The sequence below is a fragment of the Heptranchias perlo genome, chromosome 21, assembly GCF_035084215.1.
Source record: "Heptranchias perlo isolate sHepPer1 chromosome 21, sHepPer1.hap1, whole genome shotgun sequence".
In the NCBI taxonomy this organism is placed as follows: Eukaryota; Metazoa; Chordata; class Chondrichthyes; order Hexanchiformes; family Hexanchidae; genus Heptranchias; species Heptranchias perlo.
The window spans coordinates 6,992,505-7,018,285 of record NC_090345.1 but is presented as its reverse complement, the minus strand read 5'-3'; the positions used below and the strand labels follow the sequence as shown (position 1 = coordinate 7,018,285).

Below are 25,781 nucleotides of genomic sequence, written 5' to 3'. Positions count from 1 at the left end.
AAAGGGTTGAACTATGAGGACAGGTTGCATGGACCAGGCTTGTATTCCCTTAAGTATAGAAGATTAAAGGGATGATCTAATTGAGGTGTTTTAAGATGATTAAAGGATTTGATAGGGTAAATAGAGAGAAACTATTTCCTCTGGTGGGGAGTCCAGAACAAGGGGGCAGAACCTTAAAAGTAGAGCCAGGCCTTTCAGGGGTGATGTCAGGAAGCACTTCTTCACACAAAGGGGAGTGGGAATCTGGAACTCTCTCCCCCAAAAAGCTGATGTGGAGATGCCGGTGATGGACTGGGGTTGACAATTGTAAACAATTTTACAACACCAAGTTATAGTCCAGCAATTTTATTTTAAATTCACAAGCTTTCGGAGGCTTCCTCCTTCGTCATTTTCACATCGTTCACCTGACGAAGGAGGAAGCCTCCGAAACCCCAAAAAGCTGTCGAGGCTGGGGATCAATTGCAAATTTCATAACTGAGATTGATTGCAGTGTGTTGGGCAAGGTTATTAAGGGTTACAGAAGCAAGGTGGGTATATGGAGTTAATATGCAGATCAACCATGATCTAATTGAATGGCAGAAAAGGCTCGAGGGGATGAATGGCCTCCTCCTGTTCCTACGTACTTCACCAGAAGTGTGGCAGAAACCCAGTTTACTTGCCTGACCAGGGTTTCTCCCGGACTTCGGGCGTAGTTACGCTGGCGGAGTTAGAGCAGCTCTCAGGAATTTCTCAGCCGGTGATTCTCCCAGTGATCAAGATAACCTCCATATTTGTGACATTTTATAAATGAGCAATCCCAAGTTGGATGAATAGGGCATTTAAAATGGAAATAATACTGATGGTTGTGATGTCAGCTGTGGCTCAGCGGGTAGCACTCTCGCCTTTGAGTCAAGAACAAATTCTTGGTTCAAGTCCTACTCCAGAGACTTTAGCATGAAATGTGGGCTGACACTCCCAGTGCATAACTGAGGGAGTGCTGTTTTGTCAGAGGTGCTGCCTTTCAGGTGAGATGTTAAAGTGAGGCCCCATCTGCCCTCTCAGGAGGATCCCATGGCACCATTTCAAAGAAGAGCAGGGGAGTTCTCCCCTGTGTTCTGCCAATATTTATCCCTCAATTGACATCACTAAAAACAGATGGTCTGGTCATTATCACTTTGCTGTTTGTGGGATCTTGCTGTGTGCAAATTGGCTGTTGTGTTTCCTACATTACAACAGTGACTACACTTCAAATAGTACTGCGCTGGCTGTAGAGGACTTTGGGATGTTCTGAAAGGCAAGTTCCTTCTTTTTTTAATATTATGGAAACTAGGGAGTAAAATATGATCAATTTTAAATTGTCTGACAATCAACACCAGTAAAGACTCAGAAAAGTATGACATTGAAAAGGCAAACTTCAAAGGGATGAGGGATCGACTAAGGAATGTATTACTAAAAGATTTCTGTTCAGGAGAATGAAACATTTTTAAACTATAAATATTGAAATATGCAATATGATATATGCCTAATGACAATGAAATGTAAATTAAACGAGCAATCCCAAGTTGGATGAATAGGGCAATTAAAATGGTAATAAGAAAAAGATGATACAAGAGCAATGGTGAGAGAGATACATAATAGGAATATGGTTTTGGGCTGAAGACCATTGCTCCATCTAGCCTACCCTTCCAAACCTCCCATCAGCTTCCTGACTATCATTCTAGAACTAACAGATCTATCCCCCTCCCCAACAGAAATTTATCCATCCCTTTTTTGAACCCTGCCATGATTTTCTGTTCCAGCAACCCCACTGTCAATCTATCACAAAATTCTAACACTCTTAAGAATATTTACAAGGCACTTAAAGAGAAAGAAAGAAAGACTTGCATTTATATAGCACCTTTCACGACCTCACAACATCCCAAAGTGCTTTACAGCCAATGAAGTACTTTTGAAGGGTAGTCACTGTTGTAATATGTAATTCTATGTTTCCTTCACCCTACTTCATCTAACCCGATCAACATAACGCAGCAGCCAAGTTGCGCACAGCAAGGTCTCACAAACAGCAATGTGATAATGACTATCATAATCTGTTTTAGTGATGTTGGTTGAGGGATAAATATTGACCAGGACACCGGGGAGAACTCCCTTGCTCTTCTTCAAAATAGTGTTGTGGGATCTTTTACGTCCACCTGAGAGGGCAGACAGGGCCTCGGTTTAACACCTCATCCAAAAGACAGTAGCTCCGACAGCATAGTGCTGCACTGCAAGGCAAGATTGTGTGCTCAAGTCTCTGGGGTGGGATTTGAACCCACAACATTCAGGGTCAGAGTGTTACCCACTGAGCCACAGCTAACACACAAACAAGAAATGTTTGGAATAATTGGTCAGGCTGGGTAGTGGGAACAGAACTATTAGTAATGCTCAAAATGCTGCTGCATCCTGTAATTGGAGTGCTGGAGGGATGGGCTTGGACGGGAGATTCAGTGCATTTCCCTTTTTGAGTCCTCGGGAGGGGGGGGTGGTGGTGCTGGGGGATGAGCTCACTATCAATTCTGCTGCTTTGTGTTTCCACAGGTACAACGGTCCAAACTTGGTGCTTAAATATGACAAAGCCAAGAAGAAGCTCCAGAACATCGCAGTTGATGAGCACAGCTCTCCTTACTATGCACTCCGTGATCGCCAGGGCCATGCTATCGGCGTGGCAGCCTGCGACATCGATGGAGATGGAAGAGAAGAAATCTACTTCCTCAACACCAACAATGCCTTTGCAGGTATTTAGGAATTATTAGACAAAGAAAGACCCAAGGTCCATCTAGTTCGCCTTTAACCATCCTGGTAGTTGCATGATACAACGATAATGGAGTTGTTGAATAATCATAGCAATCAATCTCTATCATTGAGTCTACAACAGACCCAGACATGAGGTGAGGAAAACCCCCAGTGGTGGAGAGCTTTGGGAACCATAGGTCCAAAGTCACCTGTTCCTCCCGAGCCTGTTACACTCACCACACGTCATGTCTCAAATTACTCACATACTGTATCCCAAAATGTTATTATCTGAAATAAATCCACCTAATTTGCATTTGGACTAATCAATATTAACTGCTAACGGTAGAGTGGGGAACTATAGGGGAACCATCTCGTTTTATCGTAGTGGAAGTCCTTGTTGTTTTGTAAATTTTGCACTCAAGGTGAGGGATGTTACTGGCGGGGAACGGAAGACATTCCCCGTTTCAGGCACGGTGCATTCCCAAGTCAGGTGTCGCACAGGTTAAGTGCAGAGTAAAGCAGCAAACTTGTCAACCTGAAACACCGACAAAGGCTGACCAACAGCTTCAGAGACGTGTGAGCTCAAAGCCGCTCTGCGTGTTGATCTATGGTATGTAGTTATACTGAGGCAGTAACATATCCAAGCTTCCATCACTTGTACTGCGTATGATTGCGGCAAACATTGCAAGGATTTTCTTTCATTTTTTTTGAGAAATCACAGGCTATTATGGATTCCATTGGTGCTCTGTTACTATATTGGAGTTAAACCCTCAGTTTATGCAGGATTCTCCTCCTCTTCCCAGGTTCATCCTGGACTCTTCACCCCCCCCTCCCCCCCCCTGACTTTCCTAAGTTCATCCTGGACTCTCCCCCTCTTCCCCAGTTCATGTAGGATTCTCCTCCTTTTCCCCGTTCATACAGAATTCTCCTCCTCCTCCGTTCACAGTGGCCTCTCCTCCTTCTCAGATTCGATCTGGCACTCTTCCCCCTCACTCCCCCTATTCACATTGCCCCTCTCTTTACCTCCCCACATGCTGCCACTCCCAGCTGCTCCCCTCAGCACTACTCCTGGTTCCATCTCGTTGTTGTTCCAAGGGACTGAATGCAACTGAACGCTGTGGGCAGCAATTCCCTTTCTTGAGAATTGCCAGCATTGAGTACAGTAGGGGCCAGGAGGGGCATGGAGCCAGGGGGGAGTGGGGGGGTGACGCAGAGAAGGGGGGGGGGTGGGGTGGGCGTGCACTGAGCCAGCAGTGCCACTGATTCCTGTCCATCACCGTGAAGCGTCCCATAAACGCTGACCGTCCTTGTGAAATGAGGACAGATGCCACGTATGAAACTCCATCTTCATTGCTCCAACAACTTCAGAAGAGCACCCCCTACTGCTCCAGTCTGACTCTTGTTCCCAAACCACTCACCCTGTGGCCTCGCTGAGATTGTCAATCAGCGCTGAATTAGTAGGCAGTTTTGTACTGTAGGGCCATAACCACAAGGGGCTGGGTTTAAGCTGTCGAAACTCGGGTCATGAAGGACTCTTGTGGGGGAGGGGTGAATAAAGAAAGAGAAAAAGAGAGAGAAGACTTTCTGTTGTATTTATGGTGTAGATAGTGTTCCTCACACTCAGGAACCAAGATACGTACAATAAAACGCTTGCAAGCCATTTTGACCAGTGGCGAGTCATGGGATTCTGCACAGTCTGCAACAACCTGCTGAATGGCTGAGGTGACATCACAAACTGCAAGAGCGAAGCGGAATAAATTATTTCAGCTCAACTTCCGTGAAGTCAATAAGTTGGGTTTCTTTTACTCAATTAAATCTCACCGTTAAATTAGTAAAGTCAATATTTCAGCCAGTGCACACCTGTGGTAGAGACAACAGCGGGTTATTTAAAAGACCAGGTGAGCAGGTTGCTTTCAGATGCCGTGCAGCTACCCATTCATAGGTACGTGACGCCCAGATCCTCACATGGCACAAGCTTGGGCCTGTAGCATTGGACTTCACTGTCTGTATGTTAGCACAAGGCAGTTAAATCAAGTTTAAAGGGGCCGCATGCTGCTTTATTGCCTAAGGCTGACTGCTGCTTAACTTGGCCTCAGTACATATCTTTAGGGGAGGGGCGAGAAAGAGAGATAATAGGGAAAACAAGGGGAGAAGTCTGGCTGCAGAGAGATAGAAAGAACGACAGAAATAGAAGAAAGAACTAAGGAGATAGAAGTAGAGAGAAAAGAACTGGAGAAAGGCCAGAGAGTCGCAAGGAGAGCTGCTATTATACTCGCTGTCTCAGACAGAGGACACTTGAGAGCTGTGGGAGGATTGTTGCTACAATTGCTACAACCTCCAAAGCAGAGAGACAACATGGTGCCAATAGCAATTAGGATCCTTTGACTTGTCCATTAGTCAGTGTTGGCCGGCAAGCATCTTCCCTTTCCTGTTAAATTACCTCCTGCAGGTGATGATCAGCAAAGTAAAGGCTGTTTGCCTGACTACTTTGCAGAAGGGAGCTACGCAGTTGTAATGTGGTGAATGCATTAATTGGTGCACTTTGGCCAGAGATTTGGTACAAGCACTTTACAACAATTTTGAAATATTACACTTCAGTATCACTTCAACATCCTTTTTGTATTCTCTCATATTCAGTTTGTTATGATCTTATCATTGGTGAGCTGATTTGAAGGAATTGCGGAGAGAGAGGGAACTGCATTACAATCAGTAGATATGGACACCAGCCCAGGAGTTACTGCGACTTGATAGCACAAGGGAGCTGGGTTGACATTGATAGACACACGGGTGGTTAAACTGGTTAACCCCCGAAAATGGGCGTGGGCATCACATTAACCCGCGCCCGGTCTCTGACAGCCTGCCAAAATCTCTTAAAGGTAGCCGGCACCCGTTATTTGCTAAAATTAACAGTCTGCTGTCTGCACGGAGTCTGAATGGAGAACAGACATCGCACGCATAAAACACAGATGCAGGTCCCGTCACTATGTTTACAAACTGTTGAGTTATGATAAAACATCGAATAAAGGTTGCGCACCACTAAATCCCACATCCTCCAATCTGCATGCCAGAGCTCACCAACTTTCCGATCTGAGTTTGTACCAGGCCTGCGAGAGTGCGTGCACGAAGGTTCTCTGCTGATGCACTAGAGGTCTTAGTGCAAGAGGTGGACAGAAGGAGGGGCATCGTATATCCCCAGTGGGGAGGGGGGAGCCAAGAGGCCCTCCAGACTCATGCTGAAATGACAGTGGGAGGCAGTAGAGGACACAGTCAATGCCAGGCGCATAGCATCACGAACATGGATACAGTGCAGGAAGAAGTTCAGTGCTTTGACATGAGTGGTCAAGATGAGTGAGGTCAACTGTCAAGTGGCGTCACCTATCAACTGCATCACTAGCCGCATCCACTGCTCCACACACTACACCCCCCATCACCCACATACCAACAAACTCTTTCCATCAGCACTCAACTCTTCCAATCAGATGCTTCCTCTCATCCTTATACATTATCACTGTTGCAAGCTGCCCACCCACAACTCGCAGGCCACACACACTGGCAGCTATTCAACCATGACAGATACATCACCCAGACACACGTCCCGCTTTCTTGCAGGAGAAGGTGGTGCATAACAGGAGGTAGCAAGTGGCAGTGGCATTTAGCCCCTCGAGCCAGTCCCGTCATTCATTGAGACCATAGTTAACTCCATATTCCTTAATACCCTCAGTTCACAGAAATCTATGAATCTCAGATTTAAGAGTCACAATTGAGCTAGCAACAACTGCCATTTGCAGAGGAGCGTTCCAAATTTCTTCCACCCTTTGTGTGTAGAAGCATTTCCTAACTTCACTCCTGCAAGTCCTGGCTCTAAATGTTAGGCTATGTCCCCTAGTCCTAGTATTCAAGTATAGGAGACCTCCAAAAACAGTTACAAATGTATCAGCAGCCAGAAGCAATAATCCAGCAACTAACCAGTAAATCCTGCATGGTCCCTTTAAATAGTGCTGGTGGGGGGACCTCCAGGCTCTCTAAGACATGATCAGATGGTCGTGGTTAAGACAATGCGTTGAGTGGAGTGTCAAGTCCCAAAATGGTGTCTATCACTTTAAATCAGCATTGCACGCTGATCTAATGCATTTTCTCCTTACTGTACATGCTGCCGGCGTTCGTTATTTGCGCCTGCGCTAAACCCTTTGCCAAGGTGATGTCCGGCGCACGTAACGCTAGAAGCATGCATGCGCATCCGAGAGGCCATCTTGGATGTTCAGGCAGCCGCGTGGTGCCGAAACAACGGACGCTAGACGGCCCAATTTCTAGCCCTCAGTCTTTAACACAGGGAGCTGGCTTGGGAGGGGTATCGCGTCCAACAGTGAGAGAGAGCTGGTGCCATTAGTAGAGACACATGGAGCCATTTTCAACTGTCGGCTGCAAAATTTCTCACCTGAAGGAAAAACATTAGCATCTGGCATGTTGCGTATCGGGGGCAGGGGCACCTCGGTCTCCCTATTGACGCCCAAGGCCCACCTGGCGCAATTTTCAGGCAGGACTTTAAACAGACAAGCAGCCCACCTGCCTGATACAGGCTTAGGGCTTCTTAAATACGCAACTTGGGGCGTCTACGCTGGTTGTAGGACAGCAATTGCAAATTTCAGACACAAATGGGCAGAACATGGGGCATGCCTATTGGCACCAGGCATTGAGTGGCCTAACCAGTGGTCCTTAACAGGCCCACTGGAGGCCACTAAATAAAAAACAGCTGAAAAAAATTTAATTTTTTTTTTTGGGTGGGCCCAGGGAGGAGCAGGAGTGCTCATCCTGGCCCCCCAAAAGAACTCGGACCTGTTGCCGGCCCACTCAAGACTCCCTAGGATTTTCCATCTCATTACCACCCCATTTACACTTAAAATTGTGACAATAACAAGGTGAAAATAGCTACTGTTCAATGAACCAACTAGATCAATCAGAATTCTATAGGTTCAGGTACCAAAGATAAATCAACTTGTTGATTTTATTAATATCGACAGAAAGTACAAGCACATTACACGTCTATGTACTTACTAGTAGGGTATCTATCAGTATCTGCCAACTACTAACCAATCCAGGTTAGTTCTCAGCACAGAATACCAAAGAATTACTGAGAGTGACCCTATTTATACACCTAGATGACTTCCTCTGAACCTATCAATTCTGAGATTATTGTCATGTGATCTTTATGTCTTATATGTTACTTCACCAACAGATAGCAGTGTCGCACCACATACCCTCCATTCTCACTGGAATGTGGGTGTCGTTTATGTAGAAGATAACACAATTTTGCATGGTTATAAACATCACACTCTACCAGAACAACAACAACCGAAACCTAGACAAGTTGGGGTAGAACTTGACTTTATCTATCCCCAACTTAGCTACTCTTACACAAACCCTTAGGTGCATCTTAAATTGTGTTAACCTGACACCTCCTGTTTATTTAGCATTCCCCAGCAGAATCCTAATCGACCTAATCTAAACCGTGTGTTCTCCTCTATCGCACATTCTTATAATGCAAAGATATTAATACTGACTTCTGCTACTTTTCCTATTATATTATACGCTATCCTACAGCCCTCACTGTGCCCAGCAGGATGAGGGAGCTGGTTTAACATCAGTGTGATGCAGCCAGTAACGCAGAGTGGCGGCTGCAGGGAGTTACTGAGTCCAACAGTGGATTTGCATCAGCCGGGACTCACTCATAGGCCAGTGAGTAGGTGGGGGGGAAAGGAATTTTATGATGTGCTCTATTGGTTTAGTGATATTGATATTGGCCAGGATACTGGGGAGAACTCCCCTGCTCTTCTTCGAAATAGTGCTATGGGATCTTCTACATCTACCTGAGAGGGCAGACGGGGTAACGGTTTAATGTCTCATCCAAAAGACAGCACCTCCAATAGTGTAGAGCTCCCTTGGTAATGCATTGAGAGTGTCAGCCTAGATTTTATTCTCAAGTCTCTGGAGTGGGACTTAGAGCCTACAACATTTCTGACTCAGAGGCGAGCGGGCTATCAACTAAGCCACAGCTGACACCTACTTGGTGTGACTTAGTGTTCATTGGCATTTCCTGACTTCTGCCCAGTGTGCCATTTTCCAGTGTGGACAGAGGTTGCTTGGCACTGGCACGGGAATCACTTTTCTGGCATGGTGATATAAGTAAACCAAACAGCTCCTGTCACCAGACTGGCTAGCAACAAAGAAAAAATGTCAATTTAAATTTCGTCCCCCATTAAACGTCCAGAGTCTGGTATTCAGGAAGGACGGAAGTCCTATCCTATGAGGGTTGCTAAGGGTCTTTGTTCCATTGTTCTAGAATAAGGCAGCATAAGTTAAAATTAGAGCTAGGCAGTTCAGCGGTGATTTCAGGAAGTTCTTCTTGACACAAAGGGGAGTGGAAATCTGGAACTCTCTCCCCCAAAAAAGCCATTGAGGCTGAGGATCAATTGAAAACGTCAAAACTGAGATTAATAGCTTTTTGTTAGGCAAGGGTATTAAGGGTTATGGAACCAAGGCGGGTAGATGGAGTTAAGACGCAGATCAGCCATGATCTAATTGAATGGCGGAACAGGTTTGAGGAGCTGAATGGTCTCCTCCTGTTACTACGTTCCATTCCTGTTCTTTTCTTTAAAGATTAAAACGGCTGAATATTGTAATGAAATCTTCCTTTTACCACCAAGACTCCAACATAGCTGCTTCGGAGACCGCAGCTTATTCCTGTAACAGAGAGCTCTGCCGAATACTAATTCAAAAACTCTCCACCTGTATCACTTCAGCTGCACCATTTCAGCTCTCTTGCACTGCTATGGTGGAGTAGCTCATTGTCCCGGTAGAGTTCAGACAATGTACATAGGTGGTGGCCGTGCCTTCAGCCGTCTAGGCCCTAAGCTCTGGAATTCGCTCCCTAAACCTCTCTACCTCTCTCTCCTCCTTAAAGATACTCCTTAAAACCTACCTCTTTGACCAATCTTTTGGTCACCTGTCCTAATATCTCCTTATGGGGGTTGGTAGTCAAATTTTGTCTGATTACACTCCTGTGAAGCACCTTGGGACATTTGACTACATTGAAGGCGCTATATAAATGCAAGTTGTTGTTGTTCTTATTGTTGTAGGTACATAGGAAGTGCCAGACGAGAAAAGACCAAGGTCCATCTAGTTCGCCTTCTACCACCCTGGTAGCCGCATGATCCAACTATATGGAGTTGTTGACTAATCACAGCAATCAATCTCTGACAATTAGTCTACAAGGGAGCCAGACATGAGGCGAGGAAAACCCCCAGTGGTGGAGAGCTTTGAGAACCATAGGTCAAAAGTCATTTTGGGACACTCACCACATGTCGTATGCCGTGTCCCAAAATGTTATTTTATGACAGAAATCTATCTAATTTGCATTAGAATGAATCGATTCTAACTGCTTCCACCGTCTCCCCAGGGAGCCTGTTCCATAGATTGGCCACTCGCTCACTGAAATATTGTTTCCGCAGATTAGTTTTGAATTTCCCCCCCTTCAAACGCAGGCCGTGTTCTCTGGTTCTACTGTTCTGAGCAAGGCGAGACAGCTTGTCGTTATCTAGTCCCTTCAGAACCCTAAAAACAGCAATTATATCACCTCTCAAACTTCTCTTTTCCAGTCAGAAAATGACCAATTTACATAATGTATGAGGAATGTGCATGAAATACAATGGCTGGATTAACTCTCTGCACTGGGAACAATGGTGAAGTTAAAGCCAAGTGGCTCAGGCATTATTTCATACGTTGCTTGTTGTAGCAGCAGTGGTCGCTGGCTAGGGGGAGGTGCTGGACCACCAAGGTGCTGGAGTGACTAGAGAGGCTGGGATTGTTCCCCATAGAGCAGAGAAGGTTAAGGGGAGATTTAATAGAGGTGTTCAAAATTATGAGGGGTTTTGATGGAGTAGATGGGGAGACACTGTTTCCACTGGCAGGAGGGTCGGTAACCAGGGGACACAGATTTAAGATAATTGACAAAAGAGCCAGAGGGGAGATGAGGAGAATATTTTTTACGCAATGAGTTGTTATGTTCTGAAAGGGTGGTGGAAGCAGATTCGATAGTAACTTTTAAAAGGTAATTGGATATGTACTTCCAAGTGGTAGGGCTATGGGGAAAGAACGGGGGAGTGGGACTAATTGGATAGTTCTTTCAAAGATCCGGCACAGGCACGATGGGCCGAATGGTTTCCTTCTGGGCTATGAATTCCTACTCCTACTTGGCACAGCATCCACAAGGCTTGCACCTGACCTGCCGGTGACCCCTTTAAACCTTTGCTTAGGAAGTTCCTTTATAATCTGGGCAAGGTCTCTGCAGCAGTTGAGGAGGGAGGGGAGGTGCAGATAGGTCTGATCTGGGCACTGTTCCTTCAGATATGGGCAGGGAACCATCTGACGAGTGCAGGAGTGAAAAAATGGACATGAGTTGGGTTGGCCATGACACCTGGGTTGAGGACTTGACGCCATTCATTCCGAGTCACCCCCGAGCTCCCAAACTGGAAGAGCCTCCTGGTTTCAACATTCACTTGACTTTTGAAGCATGGGCATTCCCAGTACATTGTATTTGTGTTGCTAGCATGGCTTTGTGGCCTAATTTTCTACATAGCCAAGGCTGTGACTCCTGGACTCTTCATTAAGAACTACCATTCCTCCCATCACATGTATGAGCGTGGATCAGGTAAACTTTAAGCAGCGTTGAGTGTGCGTCATAACCGCCAGCTGGCAACAAGGCCACCCCATGTCCCAGCTTGGCACCTCCGGTGGTGACATACTCTTTTTAAAGAAGGTCCCTCTTGGTGAAAAGCCTTCCCTTAAAGAAGCTTCCTGGCAGTCGAAGGCCTTGCTTCAGAGGGATAATGACCACCCCTGCCCACCCGCCAGCCCCCTGCCCCTGTCTATACTCCCTGATGAAACGTGAAGCCCAAGGTTTGCCTGTTTACTTGGGGGTGGGGGGAGTAAATGTGATTTACTGAGGGTGGTGGACAGCTCCAATTATTCGTATTGTCCCTGCTCGGTACTCGGGCTCCGCTTCCTTTCGCATCGTAACATCGCCCCTCTCCGCCCCTGCCTCAGCTCATCTGCTGCTGAAACCCTCATCCATGCTTTTGTTACCTCTAGACTTGACAATTCAAATGCTCTCTTGGCCGGCCTCCCATCTTCCACCCTCCGTAAACTTGAGCTCATCCAAAACTCTGCTGCCCGTATCCTAACTCATATTGAGTCCTGTTCACCCATAACCCCCTGTGCTCGCTGACCTACATTGGCTCCCGGTCTGGCAATGTCTCGATTTTAAAATTCTCATCCTTGTTTTCAAATCCCTCGCCCCTCCCTATCTCTGTAACCTCCTCCAGCCCTACAACCCTCCGAGATCTCTGCACTCCTCCAATTCTGGCCTCCTGTGCATCCCCAATTTTAATTCATCCACTATTGACGGCCGTGCCTTCAGCTGCCGAGTCCCTGAGCTCCAGAATTCCCTCCCTAAACCTCTGCGACTCTCTACCTCGCTCTCTCATCCTTTAAGACGCTCCTTAAAACCTACCTCCCTGTCCTGATATCTCCTCGTGTGGCTCGGTGTCAAATTTTGTTTGATAATCGCTCCCGTGAGGCGCCTTGGGACATTTTACTATGTTAAAGGCGCTATATAAATGCAAGTTGTTGTTGTTCTCGGGCTGCGCTATCTTGAATCGTTTTGCAGGGTTTAGTCTCAATTCTTTCACCCGAGCTGATTGACTAATGGTGTAGAATCACGGATGCAGATTACTAATATAGCTGCTGTGTATGTGACAGCTATCCCCTCTCGTACAGCTCCCTCTAACCTCTCCACGCAAGCTGTCCATTTGTTAAAAAAAGACCTTAAAGAATTTAATGAGATGAACGTGCCCCTAAGAGAAGTGTAACAATTTCACTGTTTCACCAATTGCTTGTCAGTTCTGTCTGAACATAGTCTGCAACAGGGCCGTTTCACTGTGAAACTCTTCAATGCCTCGAATGGGCTCTGTTTTATACCTCTGTGCCTTCACTTAATTTGGCTTCCAGTTTGTAGAATCGTAGAATCATAGAAAGGTTACAGCACGGAAGGAGGCCATTCGGCCCATCGAGTCCGTGCCGGCTCTACGCAAGACCAATCCAGCTAGTCCCACTCCTCCGTCCTATCCCCGCAGCCCTGCAAATTTTTTTCCTTTCAAGTACTTATCCAGTTCCCTTTTGAAGGCCATGATTGAATCTGCCTCCATCACCCCCTCGGGCAGTGCATTCCAGATCCTAACCACTCTCTGCGTAAAAAAGTTTCTCCTCATGTCACCTTTGGTTCTTTTGCCAATCACCTTAAATCTATTCCCTCTGGTGCTTGACCCTTCCGGCAATGGGAACAGTTTCCCTCTATCTACTCTGTCTAGACCCATCACGATTTTGCAAACCTCTATCAAATCTCCTCGCAACCGTCTCTGTCCGAAGGAGAACAATCCCAGTGTGCGGGGCTGGAAATCCTAGGGGCGATATTTTCAGACGGACCTGGGGGATGGTCTGCCTGTGTTTCAACATAAACTCACTATCCCGTTGCAGCTGATGCAGCGATTATGGGTCTCTGAAATCGGACTTTATGGACGTGAATATAAGATATTAACTGATACACTACTGCAAAGTATGACACAAGTAGGATAGGGGGGAACTGGTTTGACTGACAAAAGGCAGATTTAAGACTGATTTCAGAAAGCTCTCCATGCATTGAGCGATTGACACTTGGACTTCTGGGCAGGGTAGTGGAGATAAGTAGACGGGTCATTTTAAGAGGCGGCTGGATGCTGCGATGGAGACACTGGAGGATTTTTGTGGCTGGATGACCTAAGATGGGCTGAATGGCCTTCCTCTTCCATGTTGATCCTGTGACTTGTAATTCTCTTCACGCTGAGTCACATCTCCTGGTAACTAATGGAAGAAGTACAGTGGCAGTGGAAGGGCATTGAGCAGCACTCTGACTGTGTATTTGAACGTGTGTGGGCAGCCCAGTCTTACCCAACTTCATCACAATGTAAGCAAGCAGTGGATGCAAGATCGCAACCCTGAGATGGGAGGGCGGCAGGTCTTGATCCTGTGTTCCCGCCGAGTCATAATTGCACTCAATCTATAAAGTTGCTCCATAAATGTAGATTGATTTTTTATCTCATAAAATACATTTGTTTGAAGATATTGAATGCTGCGATTATTTGATGTCCAAACCCTTCCGGAATAATCTGGCCCCGAATTTGCTTAGATGGTCTCGCAAATTCCCACTGTAACTCTGGCAAGATTCTGGCAGAATGACCAGAAACTCCGCCATGACCCAGACATGCCAGGTCTTGGCCTTACCAGTGGCCTTGTTTGGGGGGAGTTGGAGCCTCTGCCACCCCCGAACAAGGCCTCTGATGGAGATGGACGGAGCTAGTGGTTGCCAACCCTCCAGGATTGTCCTGGAGTCTCCAGGAATTAAAGACTAACCACCTGGAGTTGCTGCGAGCAACTCGAGAGAAAAAAAAATCACAGGGGCGATAAAGGAATAAAATTGGAGACGGGAGAAAAAGGCTGTTTGACCGAGAGTCAAGAATCATCCATTCGAGTAATGAAGAGTGCGCTGACTTCCCAATTGGCCACGGGGAGGCGGTGCAGAAGAGGATGAACGTGTCGGGCAACCAATGGCGGGAGTGTGGGGGCGGGGCGGTTGGAGGCGTGAGGTCATGTGATGAAACCTCCCGGAATATGTCCAACCAGAGCTGGCAACTCTAGACGGGGCGGAGGGTGGAGACTCCCTACGCTGGGAGTTCCCGCTTCCTCGGCCTTAGTGGGACACAGCGTATGTTTGATGGGTGGTACACAGAGGGAGATAAAGGGTTCCGACCTCCAGAAGGAACCAAGTAAGACCTACCACCGGGGATTAGGCTGGGATTGGGGCCTGGGCCCACAGAGATAGCTGGGAAATATTTTTAAATTACATTTTCTGAGTGCCACCATTGCCCCCACCCCTTCACCCTCCTGACTTAGGGGCTCCCAGATTCCTCTTCTGGGACGGCGGGGGGGATCCTGGTACCCAACGTTCCCAGGTGACCACCTTATGCCAACATTCCCAAAGTCTTTGGCGCCCAGGGATCGCTCCAGCAGAATCCTTCTTCTGACCCCAGGAATTTTGCCGGGACTGCTGGGACCGCGCCACCTCGGATTTGCAAAGCTTTCCACATTTATTACCTGAGGTAACGTCTTTCAAAGCAAAAAGAAAATTGCTTGACCTCATCTCCAGCTGACGTCACCAGAGTCCACCACACCTTAGAAAGGATATATTGGCCTTGGAAGGAGTGCAGCGCAGATTCACCAGAATGTTAGCAGGACTCCAAGGGTTAAATTATGAGGAGAGATTACATAAACCAGGCTTGTGTTCCCTGGAATATAGAAGGTTAAGGGGTGATTTTATTGAGGTTTTTTAGGATTTTGAAAGGAATTGATAGGGTAGAGAGAGAGAAACTTTTTCCGCTGGTGGGGAAGAGTCCAGGACAAGGAGACATGACCTTAAAATCAGAGCCAGGCCATTCAGGAGAGACGTTAGGAAACACTTCTTCACGCAAAGGGCGGTAGAAGTGTGGAACGCTCTCCCACAAAAAGCAGTAGACGTTAGCTCAATTAATAATGTTAAATCTGAGATCGATGGATTTTTGCTGGCCAAGGGTACAATGCGATATGGAGCCAAGGCAGGTGGATGGAATTAGGATACAGATCAGCCATGATCTCATCGAATAGCGGAACTGGCTAGAGGGGCTGAATGGCCTGCTCCTGTTCCTACATTCCACCATTTTGGAAGCAGAACTCCAGGGGGCTGGGCTATTCAATCATGCATTTGTAACGGTACGACATAGAGAGAGAGAGAGAGAGAAAGAAAATCTTGCTGAAAGATTAGCCCCCTTGCTGACAGAAAACGGTCAGTATTTCAGTCAATAAGTTGTTGTATTTGGCTGCTTTTATGGCCTGAACCTCTTGTACATGAAGCCGCACATCATAACCCTGATTTAATAGAAAATATTCCAAAAAAAGTGCAACTCCTACTGAATTGTTGTATGTCGAAATTGAAATCCTTTCTGTTCTGCTGACCTGCTCATTTTGGGCTCCATTCTCTAATCGTCTTTGAATGGGTCCTTCAGTTAATTGGTTTCAATTCTCCAGTAGCCTGCTTCACACTGTAGGGGGGAATCTTTTTTTATTGCGCCAATAAAAAGATTCCTGGTAGAAACTATTAGTAAACCTTTATAAATCACTGGTTAGGTCTCAGCTGGAGTATTGTGTCCAATTCTGGGCACCACACTTTAGGAAGGATGGAGAGGGTGCAGAAGAAATTTACTACAATGGTACCAGGGATGAGGCACTTCATTTATGTGGAGAAACTAGAGAAGCTGGAATTGTTCTCCTTAGACCAGAGAAGATTAAGGGGAGATTTAATAGAGGTGCTCAAAATTATGAGAGGTTTTGATAGAGTAAATAAGGAGAAACTGTTTCCACTGGCAGGAGGGTCGGTAACCAGAGGACACAGATTTAAGATAATTGGCAAAAAAGCCAGTGGGGGAGATGAGAATTTTTTTTTTATGCAGCGAGTTGTTATGATCTGGAATGTACTGCCTGAAAGGGAGGTGAAAGTTGAGGATAGGATCAGCCTTAGCTCTGATGCCCAACACTCACTGTGTAGGCTCACACATGAAGAATGGTCTCTTGAGCGCAGTGCCAGAGGGCGTAGCACTGCCTATGGGGACCATAGCCTGACATGGACCTGTTTCTGGCTGGGCCAGAGATCACCTCGTACGTATGGTAGGTACTGCATGACATTAATCAGGTCCAGAGTGACCTCCTGGACTAGATTGGATCACCTAAGTTGCGGGAGAGGGGGGTTCAGAGAGGAATTTCCCAGATTTCTTTTCCCCCAAATTGGCCTGGGTTTTTAATCTGGGCTTCTGCCTCTCTCAGGAGATCACATGGCTTTCGGTTGGGGTGGGGAGTTTTTGGATCGCGATGCACAAGGCGTGTGGGACAGGCTGAATGGACGAGAGGGTCTTTTCCTCTCTGTCATTGTCTGTATGAGCCATTGCCTTCGGGAAAGGAAAGGGAGGAAAATGGGGAGGGGGGGGGAGGGAATGAGTTTATTTTGATTTGATTCAGAAACTAATCACAGCGTTTGAACTGAACTCTTAGATTTAAATCGGGGTGATGGAACTTTCTAAACTCAGTGAGAAAATCACACCACTCCATTCGACTTCCTCAAACATCCAATCATTAATATTAGTGGAAATAGTGAAAATAAATCAGCTGACACAGCTACTTCCCGGGCCACATGGTTGTGATTGGACTCATTGCACGGCATGAAATATAAAAGGGATTTTAAAAATAGATGATCCAATCCTGTGTCCCCGGGTAATGAGCTCATCCACTTACTGTCACATGGCTTGTCAGTGTTTCCACTGTACCCTCCCCTGTAAAACATGATCTCCTTGAAGCCTACGCATTTATACATTGTATAAATGCGTAGGCTTCAAGGAGATCTTGAAACATTTGCCTGAGGAAGGAGAAAATCTCCGAAAGCTTGTGAATTTAAAATAAAATTGCTGGACTATAACTTGGTGTTGTAAAATTGTTTACAATTGTCAACCCCAGTCCATCACCGGCATCTCCACATCATGTAAAACATGAGGCTTCAGTCCTGTTCGTTAAATTCTTCATTTCATCCTGGTCAGTACAGTTCTCAATAATAAAGTGAAATTCTGTTAATGAATGCCTGGATAGGATACAAAGAAAAGCTTCTTTGATCCTGTCATCGCTAGCCTCTCTCTGTCTCCCTCTCTCTTTCTCAATCTCTCTCTCTTTATTTCTACCTTCGTCCCCTCCACTCCAAGAGTGGAGCTTTACTCTGTATCTAACCCGTGCTGTACCTGCCCTGGGAGTGTTTGATGGGACAGTGTAGAGGGAGCTTTACTCTGTATCTAACCCGTGCTGTACCTGCCCTGGGAGTGTTTGATGGGACAGTGTAGAGGGAGCTTTACTCTGTATCTAACCCGTGCTGTCCCTGCCCTGGGAGTGTTTGATGGGACAGTGTAGAGGGAGCTTTACTCTGTATCTAACCCGTGCTGTACCTGCCCTGGGAGTGTTTGATGGGACAGTGTAGAGGGAGCTTTACTCTGTATCTAACCTGTGCTGTACCTGCCCTGGGAGTGTTTGATGGGACAGTGTAGAGGGAGCTTTACTCTGTATCTAACCCGTGCTGTACCTGCCCTGGGAGTGTTTGATGGGACAGTGTAGAGGGAGCTTTACTCTGTATCTAACCCGTGCTGTACCTGCCCTGGGAGTGTTTGATGGGACAGTGTAGAGGGAGCTTTACTCTGTATCTAACCCGTGCTGTACCTGCCCTGGGAGTGTTTGATGGGACAGTGTAGAGGGAGCTTCACTCTGTATCTAACCCGTGCCGTACCTGCTCTGGGAGTGTTTGATGGGACAGTGTAGAGGGAGCTTTACTCTGTATCTAACCCGTGCCGTACCTGCTCTGGGAGTGTTTGATGGGACAGTGTAGAGGGAGCTTTACTCTGTATCTAACCCGTGCTGTACCTGCCCTGGGAATGTTTGACGGGAGAGTGTAGAGGGAGCTTTACTCTGTATCTAACCCGACCTGTGCTTGCCCTTGACCCCGACACTGAGTATGAAAGAATGGAAAAGTTCCACCTCACTCACATTCCTCAGTTTGCCCATAATGACTGTCTCCTTTGCTTCCAGGCCTGGCCACATACACTGATAAACTCTTCAAGTTCCGAAATGAAAGGTGGGAAGACATCCTGAGTGACAAGATCAATGTCCACAGAAAGGTTGCCAACCGCTTCGCAGGTCGGTCGGTCGCATGTGTGGACCGGAAGGTAAAGGAACTACCACAGCATCGCATTACACTCCAGCTTGTGATGTCCTCTCCCAGGCAGGAGTGTTGAAAAGAACAGTATGTTCTTTCCCCACTCCACATCATACCCGACGCAACCAGAATGACAAGAAAGCAGATTGGATTGAGCACCAGCCGATCTCACTCTCAACTGGGTGTCGATGGGTGTGCAAGTCCGTGATAATGCCGCAATGTCGCATCGCTCCTCAGGAAGGATATATTGGCCTTGGAGGGGGTGCAGCGCAGATTCGCTAGAATTAAAGGGTTAAATTATGAGGACAGGCTGCATAAACTTGGCTTGCATTCCCTCGAGTTGAGGGGTGAACTGATCGAGGTGTTTAAAATGTTAAAGGGATTCGACAGGGTAGATTGAGAGAAACTATTCCCTCTGCTGGGGGAATCAAGAACAAGGGGACATAATCTTAAAACCCGAGCCGGGCCATTTAGGAGTGAAATCAGGAAGCACTTTTTCACACAAAAGGGTAACAGAAATCTGGAATTCTCTCCCCCAGAAGGCTGCGGATGCTGGGATAGTAGGAACTTTCAAGACTGAGATCGAAAGATTTTTGTTAAGTAAGGTTATCAAGGGATGTGAAATAAATGGAGTTACGATACAGATCAGCCATGATCTAATTGAATGGCAGAGCAGGTTCGAGGGGCTGAATGGCCTCCTCCTGTTCCTATGTTCCTAAGACGAGGACTGTCTGCCTGAGATGAGCATGTGGACAGTCTGCGATTTACTTCCCAAAGTACGGGCTGGAATTCACCATTTTCTGCTTATTGTGACGGGAAGTTTTGATAGGTTTCCTGATCTGAGAGCTGGGCTGATTTGAGATGGTGGAAAAATTCTTCCTGGATGTTTTTTGCTTTGGTAGAAAAGAGGAATGCACACCAGAAAATGCTAATAAGGGCGGTGTTGACATCTTGAATAGACTCATCTCACCATCTTGCGTGAAGTCAGCTTGGCTCAGTTAGGAGCACTCTTGACTCCAAGTCAGAAGGTTGTGGGTACAAGTCGCACTCCAGGACTTGAGGACAAAATCTAGACTGGCACTCCAGTACGACACTGAGGGAGTGCTGCATTGTCAGAGATGCTGCCCTTCAGGTGAGATATTAAACTAAGAACCTGTCTGCCTGTTCAGATGGACATAAAATACCCCACGGCACGATTTGAAGAAGAGGAGGGAGTTTCCTCAGTGTCCTGACCAACATTCCTCTCTCAGCTAACACCACTACAGACAGATTAATGGATCATACTCACTGCTGTTTGTGGGATCTTGCTGTGTGCAAAATAGCTGCCACATCTTGCACTGCATTTAAAAATAATTTGTTGTATGTGAAGTGCTTTTAGATGTTTCTGGGAGTGGGGATAAGCCACTATATCACAACAAATCTTTCCTAACTCATTTTTCTCAGGGCTAAAAACTCCTTACTTCCTTCAATCTGTTTCTTCCCTTTCCCCTACAAGCTTTTAAAACTTAATGCTAAAGGGATCAAGGGATATGGGGAAAAAGCGGGAACAGGGTAGACGATCAGCCATGATCATTTTGAATGGCGGAGCAGGCCCGAAGGGCCGAATGGCCCATTCTTGCTCCTATTTTCTATGTTTCTATGTAAAACTCAAGATTGTAGTCACCTCATCACTGGCGCTTGGTTTATCTTGTCCTTTTTTCTATTTGTTCCTGGGATTTGGGGGTCGCTGGAAAAGCTGTATTTATCGCCCATCCCTAGTTGCCCTGACGAAGTGGTAATGGGCCTTCTCCTTGAGTGGCAATTGTTTGTACAACTGAGTGACCACATAGCTACTTTAGAGGGTGCTAAGAGGCAACCACATAGTGTGGACTAGGCACATGTAGGCCAGACCCAGGAAGGCCTGGTCGCACCCTTTCCCTGAAGGACATTAGTGAACCAGTTGGGTTTTTATGACAATCCGGCAACTTTTATGGTTATTTCTTTTTCTGGTGCGAGGCCACAAATTGCCAAGTTTCGCAGCTTGCCTCTGGGTTGCTGGTTCAGTGCCATCAGAACTACACTATCGGACCAGATACATCTTCTCTTCTATAGCACCTATGCACTTTGCTCCTCTTTCTGACAAAATCTCCTGCCCTTGGTTGTTTCTTCACCGAGGCAGAGCTCAAGATAATTTTCTTCTTGCATTCGGTTGAGTATCCCCACATGACTCCATCAAGTTTGGATAAGGTTGCTAGCCGTGTTGAGTGTTTGCTGCTCCCAATCGGCTGTGTTAGTGTAAGCCTCCTGGTGCTGATGGGCTCACTTGTGCAGTTTTATTGATAGTTCACATTTTGTTAGTCACTTGTTGAAGGAAGCTTCTGGTACCAGCTGTTTTGATCTCAGAAACAGCTGTGGCTCTTAATCCTGAGGGACAGAAGCATCTGACTGTCAGCCGTGTCTCAGTGTGTTAGCACTCTCGCGTCTGAGTCATGAAGGTTGTGGGTTTAAGTCTCACTCCAGAGACTTGAGCTCAAAATTTAGGCTAACGCTCCAGCGCAGTACTGAGGGAGTGCTGCACTGTCAGAGGTGCCTTCTTTCGGATGAGAAGTTAAACCGAGGCCCAGTCTGCCCTCTCGGGTGGACGTAAAAGATCCCGTGGCATTATTTTGAAGAAGAGCAGCAGAGTCTCACCGGTGTCCTGGCCAATATTTATCCCTCAACCAACCCCGAAAGAAACAAATTATTTGGTCATTATCACTGCTGTTTGTGGGATCTTGCTGTGCGCAAATTGGCTGCTGCATTTCCTACATTACAACAGTGACTACACTTCAAAAATACTTCAATGGTTGTAAAACGCTTTGGGATGTCCTGAGGTCATGAAAGGTGCTTTCTTCCTTTCTAATTTCCAATTTGTCCTATTTGTAAGGGGAGCCTTACCAAAGGGTATGGTAGCATTGTGGTCATGTTACTGGACTAGTAATCCTGAGGCCTGGACTAAGAATCTGGAGATATGAGTTCATAATCCTACCACGGCAGCTGGGGAATTTAAATTCAGTTAATTAAATAAAATCTGGACTAAAACGCTAGTGTCAGTAACGATAACCAGGACACTACCAGATTGTTGTAAAAACCCATCTGATTCACTAATGCCCTTTAGGGAAGGAAACCTGCCATCCTTACCCAGTCTGGCCTATATGTGACTCCAGTCCCACATCAATGTGGTTGATTCTTAACTGCCCTCTGAAATGGCCTAGCATGCCATTCAGTTGTCAAGAAGGCAGCTCACCACCACCTTCTCAAGGGCAATTAGGGATGGGCAATAAAGGCTGGCCTTGCCAGTGATGCCCACATCCCATGAATAAATATTAAAAAAATAACTATCTGAGGCCACGAGCAGCCTCATCTATTTTGACGCCATATTCAGTCCTGATGTCCTCACCGGCGTTAAGACATACCGGATGAACTGTGTAAATGGGGTTTCCGCTGATCTCCCACTGAAGTTATGGCGGCCGATTGAGAGCACCCCTGAGCAAATTACAGCGTTGACCCCTGGAGCTCCAGTTGGCAAGCACGGTAAATAAGCCCAAGCACAGATACAGCCAGGAGCAAACCGACGATCAGGGAACGACTCGGAGCAGGTCTTTATATTTTGCATTGTATTCTAAATAATTACATTCAGCTGCATTGCTTTTATTTGTTTACTTCTCTCAGGATGTTGAAATTCGTATGAATAGAAGCAAAGTTCTGGAGGGATTGTAGCATTGATCAAGTTTGGATGGAGGCTCTGAATAAAAGTCCTGAAATTAAATAGGATTATTTTATTTAAGCAGATGCTTTTGGCAACACTTGAGTGCAGTTTCAGAAACGGTTGGTAAAGAAGAAAATATGCAAATTAGTTTAATATTTCCTTACGTTTTAAAAATATATGTTTTTTGCTCCTTCACGGTAAGAATCCACACACTCGATAAATGGAAGGTAAACTGCTGTCCCCACATGCAGAGGCACATTTCTATAGAAAGGCCATTCTGAGATGATGTCAGGAAGCACTTCTTTACACAAAGGGTAGTGGAAATCTGGAACTCCCTCCCCCAAAAAGCTGTTGAGGCTGGGGGTCAATTGAAAATGTCAAAACTGCAATTGATAGATTTTTGTTAGCCAAGGGTATTAAGGGTTACGGAACCAAGGCGGGTAGATGGAGTTAGGATACAGATCAGCCATGATCTCATTAGATGACAGAACAGGCTTGAGGGGCTGAATGGCCTCCTCCTGTTCCTAACCTACCCTGAATATTTCAGAATATCAAGGGGGTTAATTTCGATAACCCCTGAATTCGGGCGAGGGGGGTCGCGGTGTGCGATTAACCCGCGCCCGGTCGCTCCGATGCAGGCAGCACCTGAGATTCGTGCTGCCTGCTCACTTACCTGATCCCAGCGCGGGCAGCCGGGCCTAGTTGCATCGTTCAGTGACTTCTCACCAGCAGAGGGGCCCGATATCACGTGAGTGGCTCGCGCCTCTCAAAGGCAGCCTGCACCTCTTATTTGCAAACAATAAGATGCGGGTCCGCACAGAGTCTGAACGGAGATCAGACATCGCACACGTAAGACACAAATGCAGGTCCCGTCCGTACGTTTACAAACTGTTGAGTTATGTTAAAACATTGAATAAAGGTTGCGCACTACTAAATCCCACATCCTCCAATCTGCACGCCTGACCTCACCAATCTGCCGATCTGAGTTTGTACCAGGCTTGCGAGAGAGAGTGTGCCAAGGTTCTCTGATGAGGCACGAGAGGCCTTGGTGCAAGAGGTGGACAGAAGGCGGGTCATCCTCTATCCGCAGGGGGGCAAGAGGCCCTCCAGACATATGCTCAAGAGGCAGTGGGAGGCAGCGGGGGACGCAGTCAATGCCAGGAGCATAGCACCATGAACATGGATGCAGTGCAGGAAGATGTTCAATGCTTTGAGACGAGTGGTCAAGGTGAGCGAGGTCAACTGTCAAGTGGTATCACTTACCAACTGCATCACTAGCCGCATCCACTGCTCCACTCACTACACCCCCCATCACCCACATACCAATAAACTCTTTCCATCAGTACTCAACTCTTCCAATCAGATGCTGCCTCTCACCCTCATACATTACCACTGTTGCAAACTGCACACCCACAACACACAGGTCACACACACTGGCAGCTATTCAACCTTGACAGGCACATCACCCAAACATCCTGCAGGACACTCACTGACACGTGTCCCGCTTTCTTGCAGGAGAAGGTGGCGCATAACAGGAGGGAGTGGCATTTAGCCCCTCGTGCCTGTTCCGCCATTCAATGAAATCATGGCTGATCTGTGACCTAGCCCCATATCCCTTAATACCCTTTGTTCACAAAAATCTATCAATTTAGAATTCACAATTGAGCTAGCATCAACTGCCATTTGCAGAGGAGCGTTCCAAACTTCTTCCACCCTTTGTGTGTAGAAGCTTTTCCTAACTTCACTCCTGCACGTCCTGGCTCTAAATGTTAGGCTATGTCCCCTAGTCCTAGTATTCAAGTATAGGAGACCTCCAAAAACAGGTACAAATCCATCAGGGGCCAGTCGCAATAATCCAGCAGCTAACCTGTAAATCCTGCATAGTCCCTTTAAATAACGCTGGTGGGGGGGGGTCCTCCTGGCCATTTACTTCATGTTCAGCTGTTCGTGGTTAAGACAGTGCATTGGCTGGGGCGTTGAGTGTTAAAATGGTATCTATCCCTTTAAATCAGTGTTGCACACTGATCTAATGCATATTGTCCTTACTTTACATGGTACTGGTGTTCGTTATCTGCGCGTGTGCAAATGCCTTTACCAAGATGGTGTCTGGTGCACATCACGCTAGAAGCGTGCACGCACATTCCAGACGCCATTTTGGGACCTTAGGAGGCCGTGTAGCGCCTAAAAAAACAGGCGTTACACGGCTCAGTTTAAAGCCCCAAATGTTTTTGCCTCAGTGGAGGTCTTCAGGCTGTTGCATTGATGTCACTAAGTGGGTGGGGGTGGTGGAGGAAGGCCACGCGATCCAGAGTGAACCCAGTGCGGATCCAGTGCGGATCCAGTGCGGGCTGTGACTTCCATTGGCCTGGAAGCCAAATCAGACCTGGGAAAAGAGCTGCCGACATAGTAGACCTACTGAAGTACAAAGGAAGACTTTTTTTTAACAAAATAAATGCAGTATGACAAAACACGTAGACTATTAAATATTTTTTATCAACATTAATTTTTGAATAGACAAAGAGGGAATATTTTGAACAAAAAGTACTCCCTCTAGACTTTGCAACCCCTTTAAAAGCTGCTAATGTGGTAATTAAAATCCTAATTCACACAGTTATTGTAACTGCATAGTGTTTCATTATGATGCAAATTGATATTGCCCCCATAATTAGTATTAATGAATATATAAAGAGATTCTTCTTATTGCATTGGTAATGCACTGTAAATTAAGTGGAATAAGATGTGTTATTATAGGAAATATGCTGGTGAATGCAATCAGTGAGGTTGTAGGTGGTGTGTTGGGTACTGGTGTATTTGGACATGGCATTGCCAGGACTTAGGTTTTGATCAGCTGCCGAAATCCTTCACCCTTGTCCTAGCAGAATGCCACTTCAGAGCCCCTTTTCCGGAGAGGAAACCCATTTTCCGCTCCTGCTGCGGAGCGCCGTTTCCGTGGGAGCCTGGTTCATTGTGGGGTCTTGTTTTTCCAAGACGAGTTGTTTCTCTGTGGAAACCCACTTCCTGCAGTGGGGCGGGGCGGGGCGGGGGTGATAAATCTCAGCATCGAGATGTGTTTCCCAGAGGAGTCTCGCTGCAGAAGCCGTCCATTCAAAGAGGATGTTTATTATAAATACCCCTGATATGTTGAGGCTTTGCCTCGTTTCCCTATTAGTTCGCATTGCGACAATTCATTCTTTCTCATGGATTTTTCTTTGTACTTAATGCCAAAGGCCCCTACCGTAAGTGGGCCCTCACTCCTTAGAACTGGAGTGTGCCTTCATATGCCAAATATCTAAGAGAGAAAGACAGAGATAAATCACATTTATATCGCATCTTTCACTACCTCAGGACATCCCAAAGCTCCTTACAGCCAATTAAGTACTTTTTGAA

At 46.5% G+C, this 25,781-nt stretch overlaps 1 protein-coding gene across 1 annotated transcript in view; it reads left to right on the top strand.

Annotated features, from left to right (window-relative positions):
* Window positions 1-25,781, top strand: part of crtac1b (cartilage acidic protein 1b) — a 212,809-nt gene that overhangs the window by 76,579 nt on the left and 110,449 nt on the right. Inside the window, exons 2-3 of the mRNA XM_068002694.1 lie at window positions 2,554-2,750; window positions 18,541-18,677. Of these exons, the coding sequence (XP_067858795.1) occupies window positions 2,554-2,750; window positions 18,541-18,677 (334 nt within the window). The remainder of the gene's footprint in view (window positions 1-2,553; window positions 2,751-18,540; window positions 18,678-25,781) is intronic.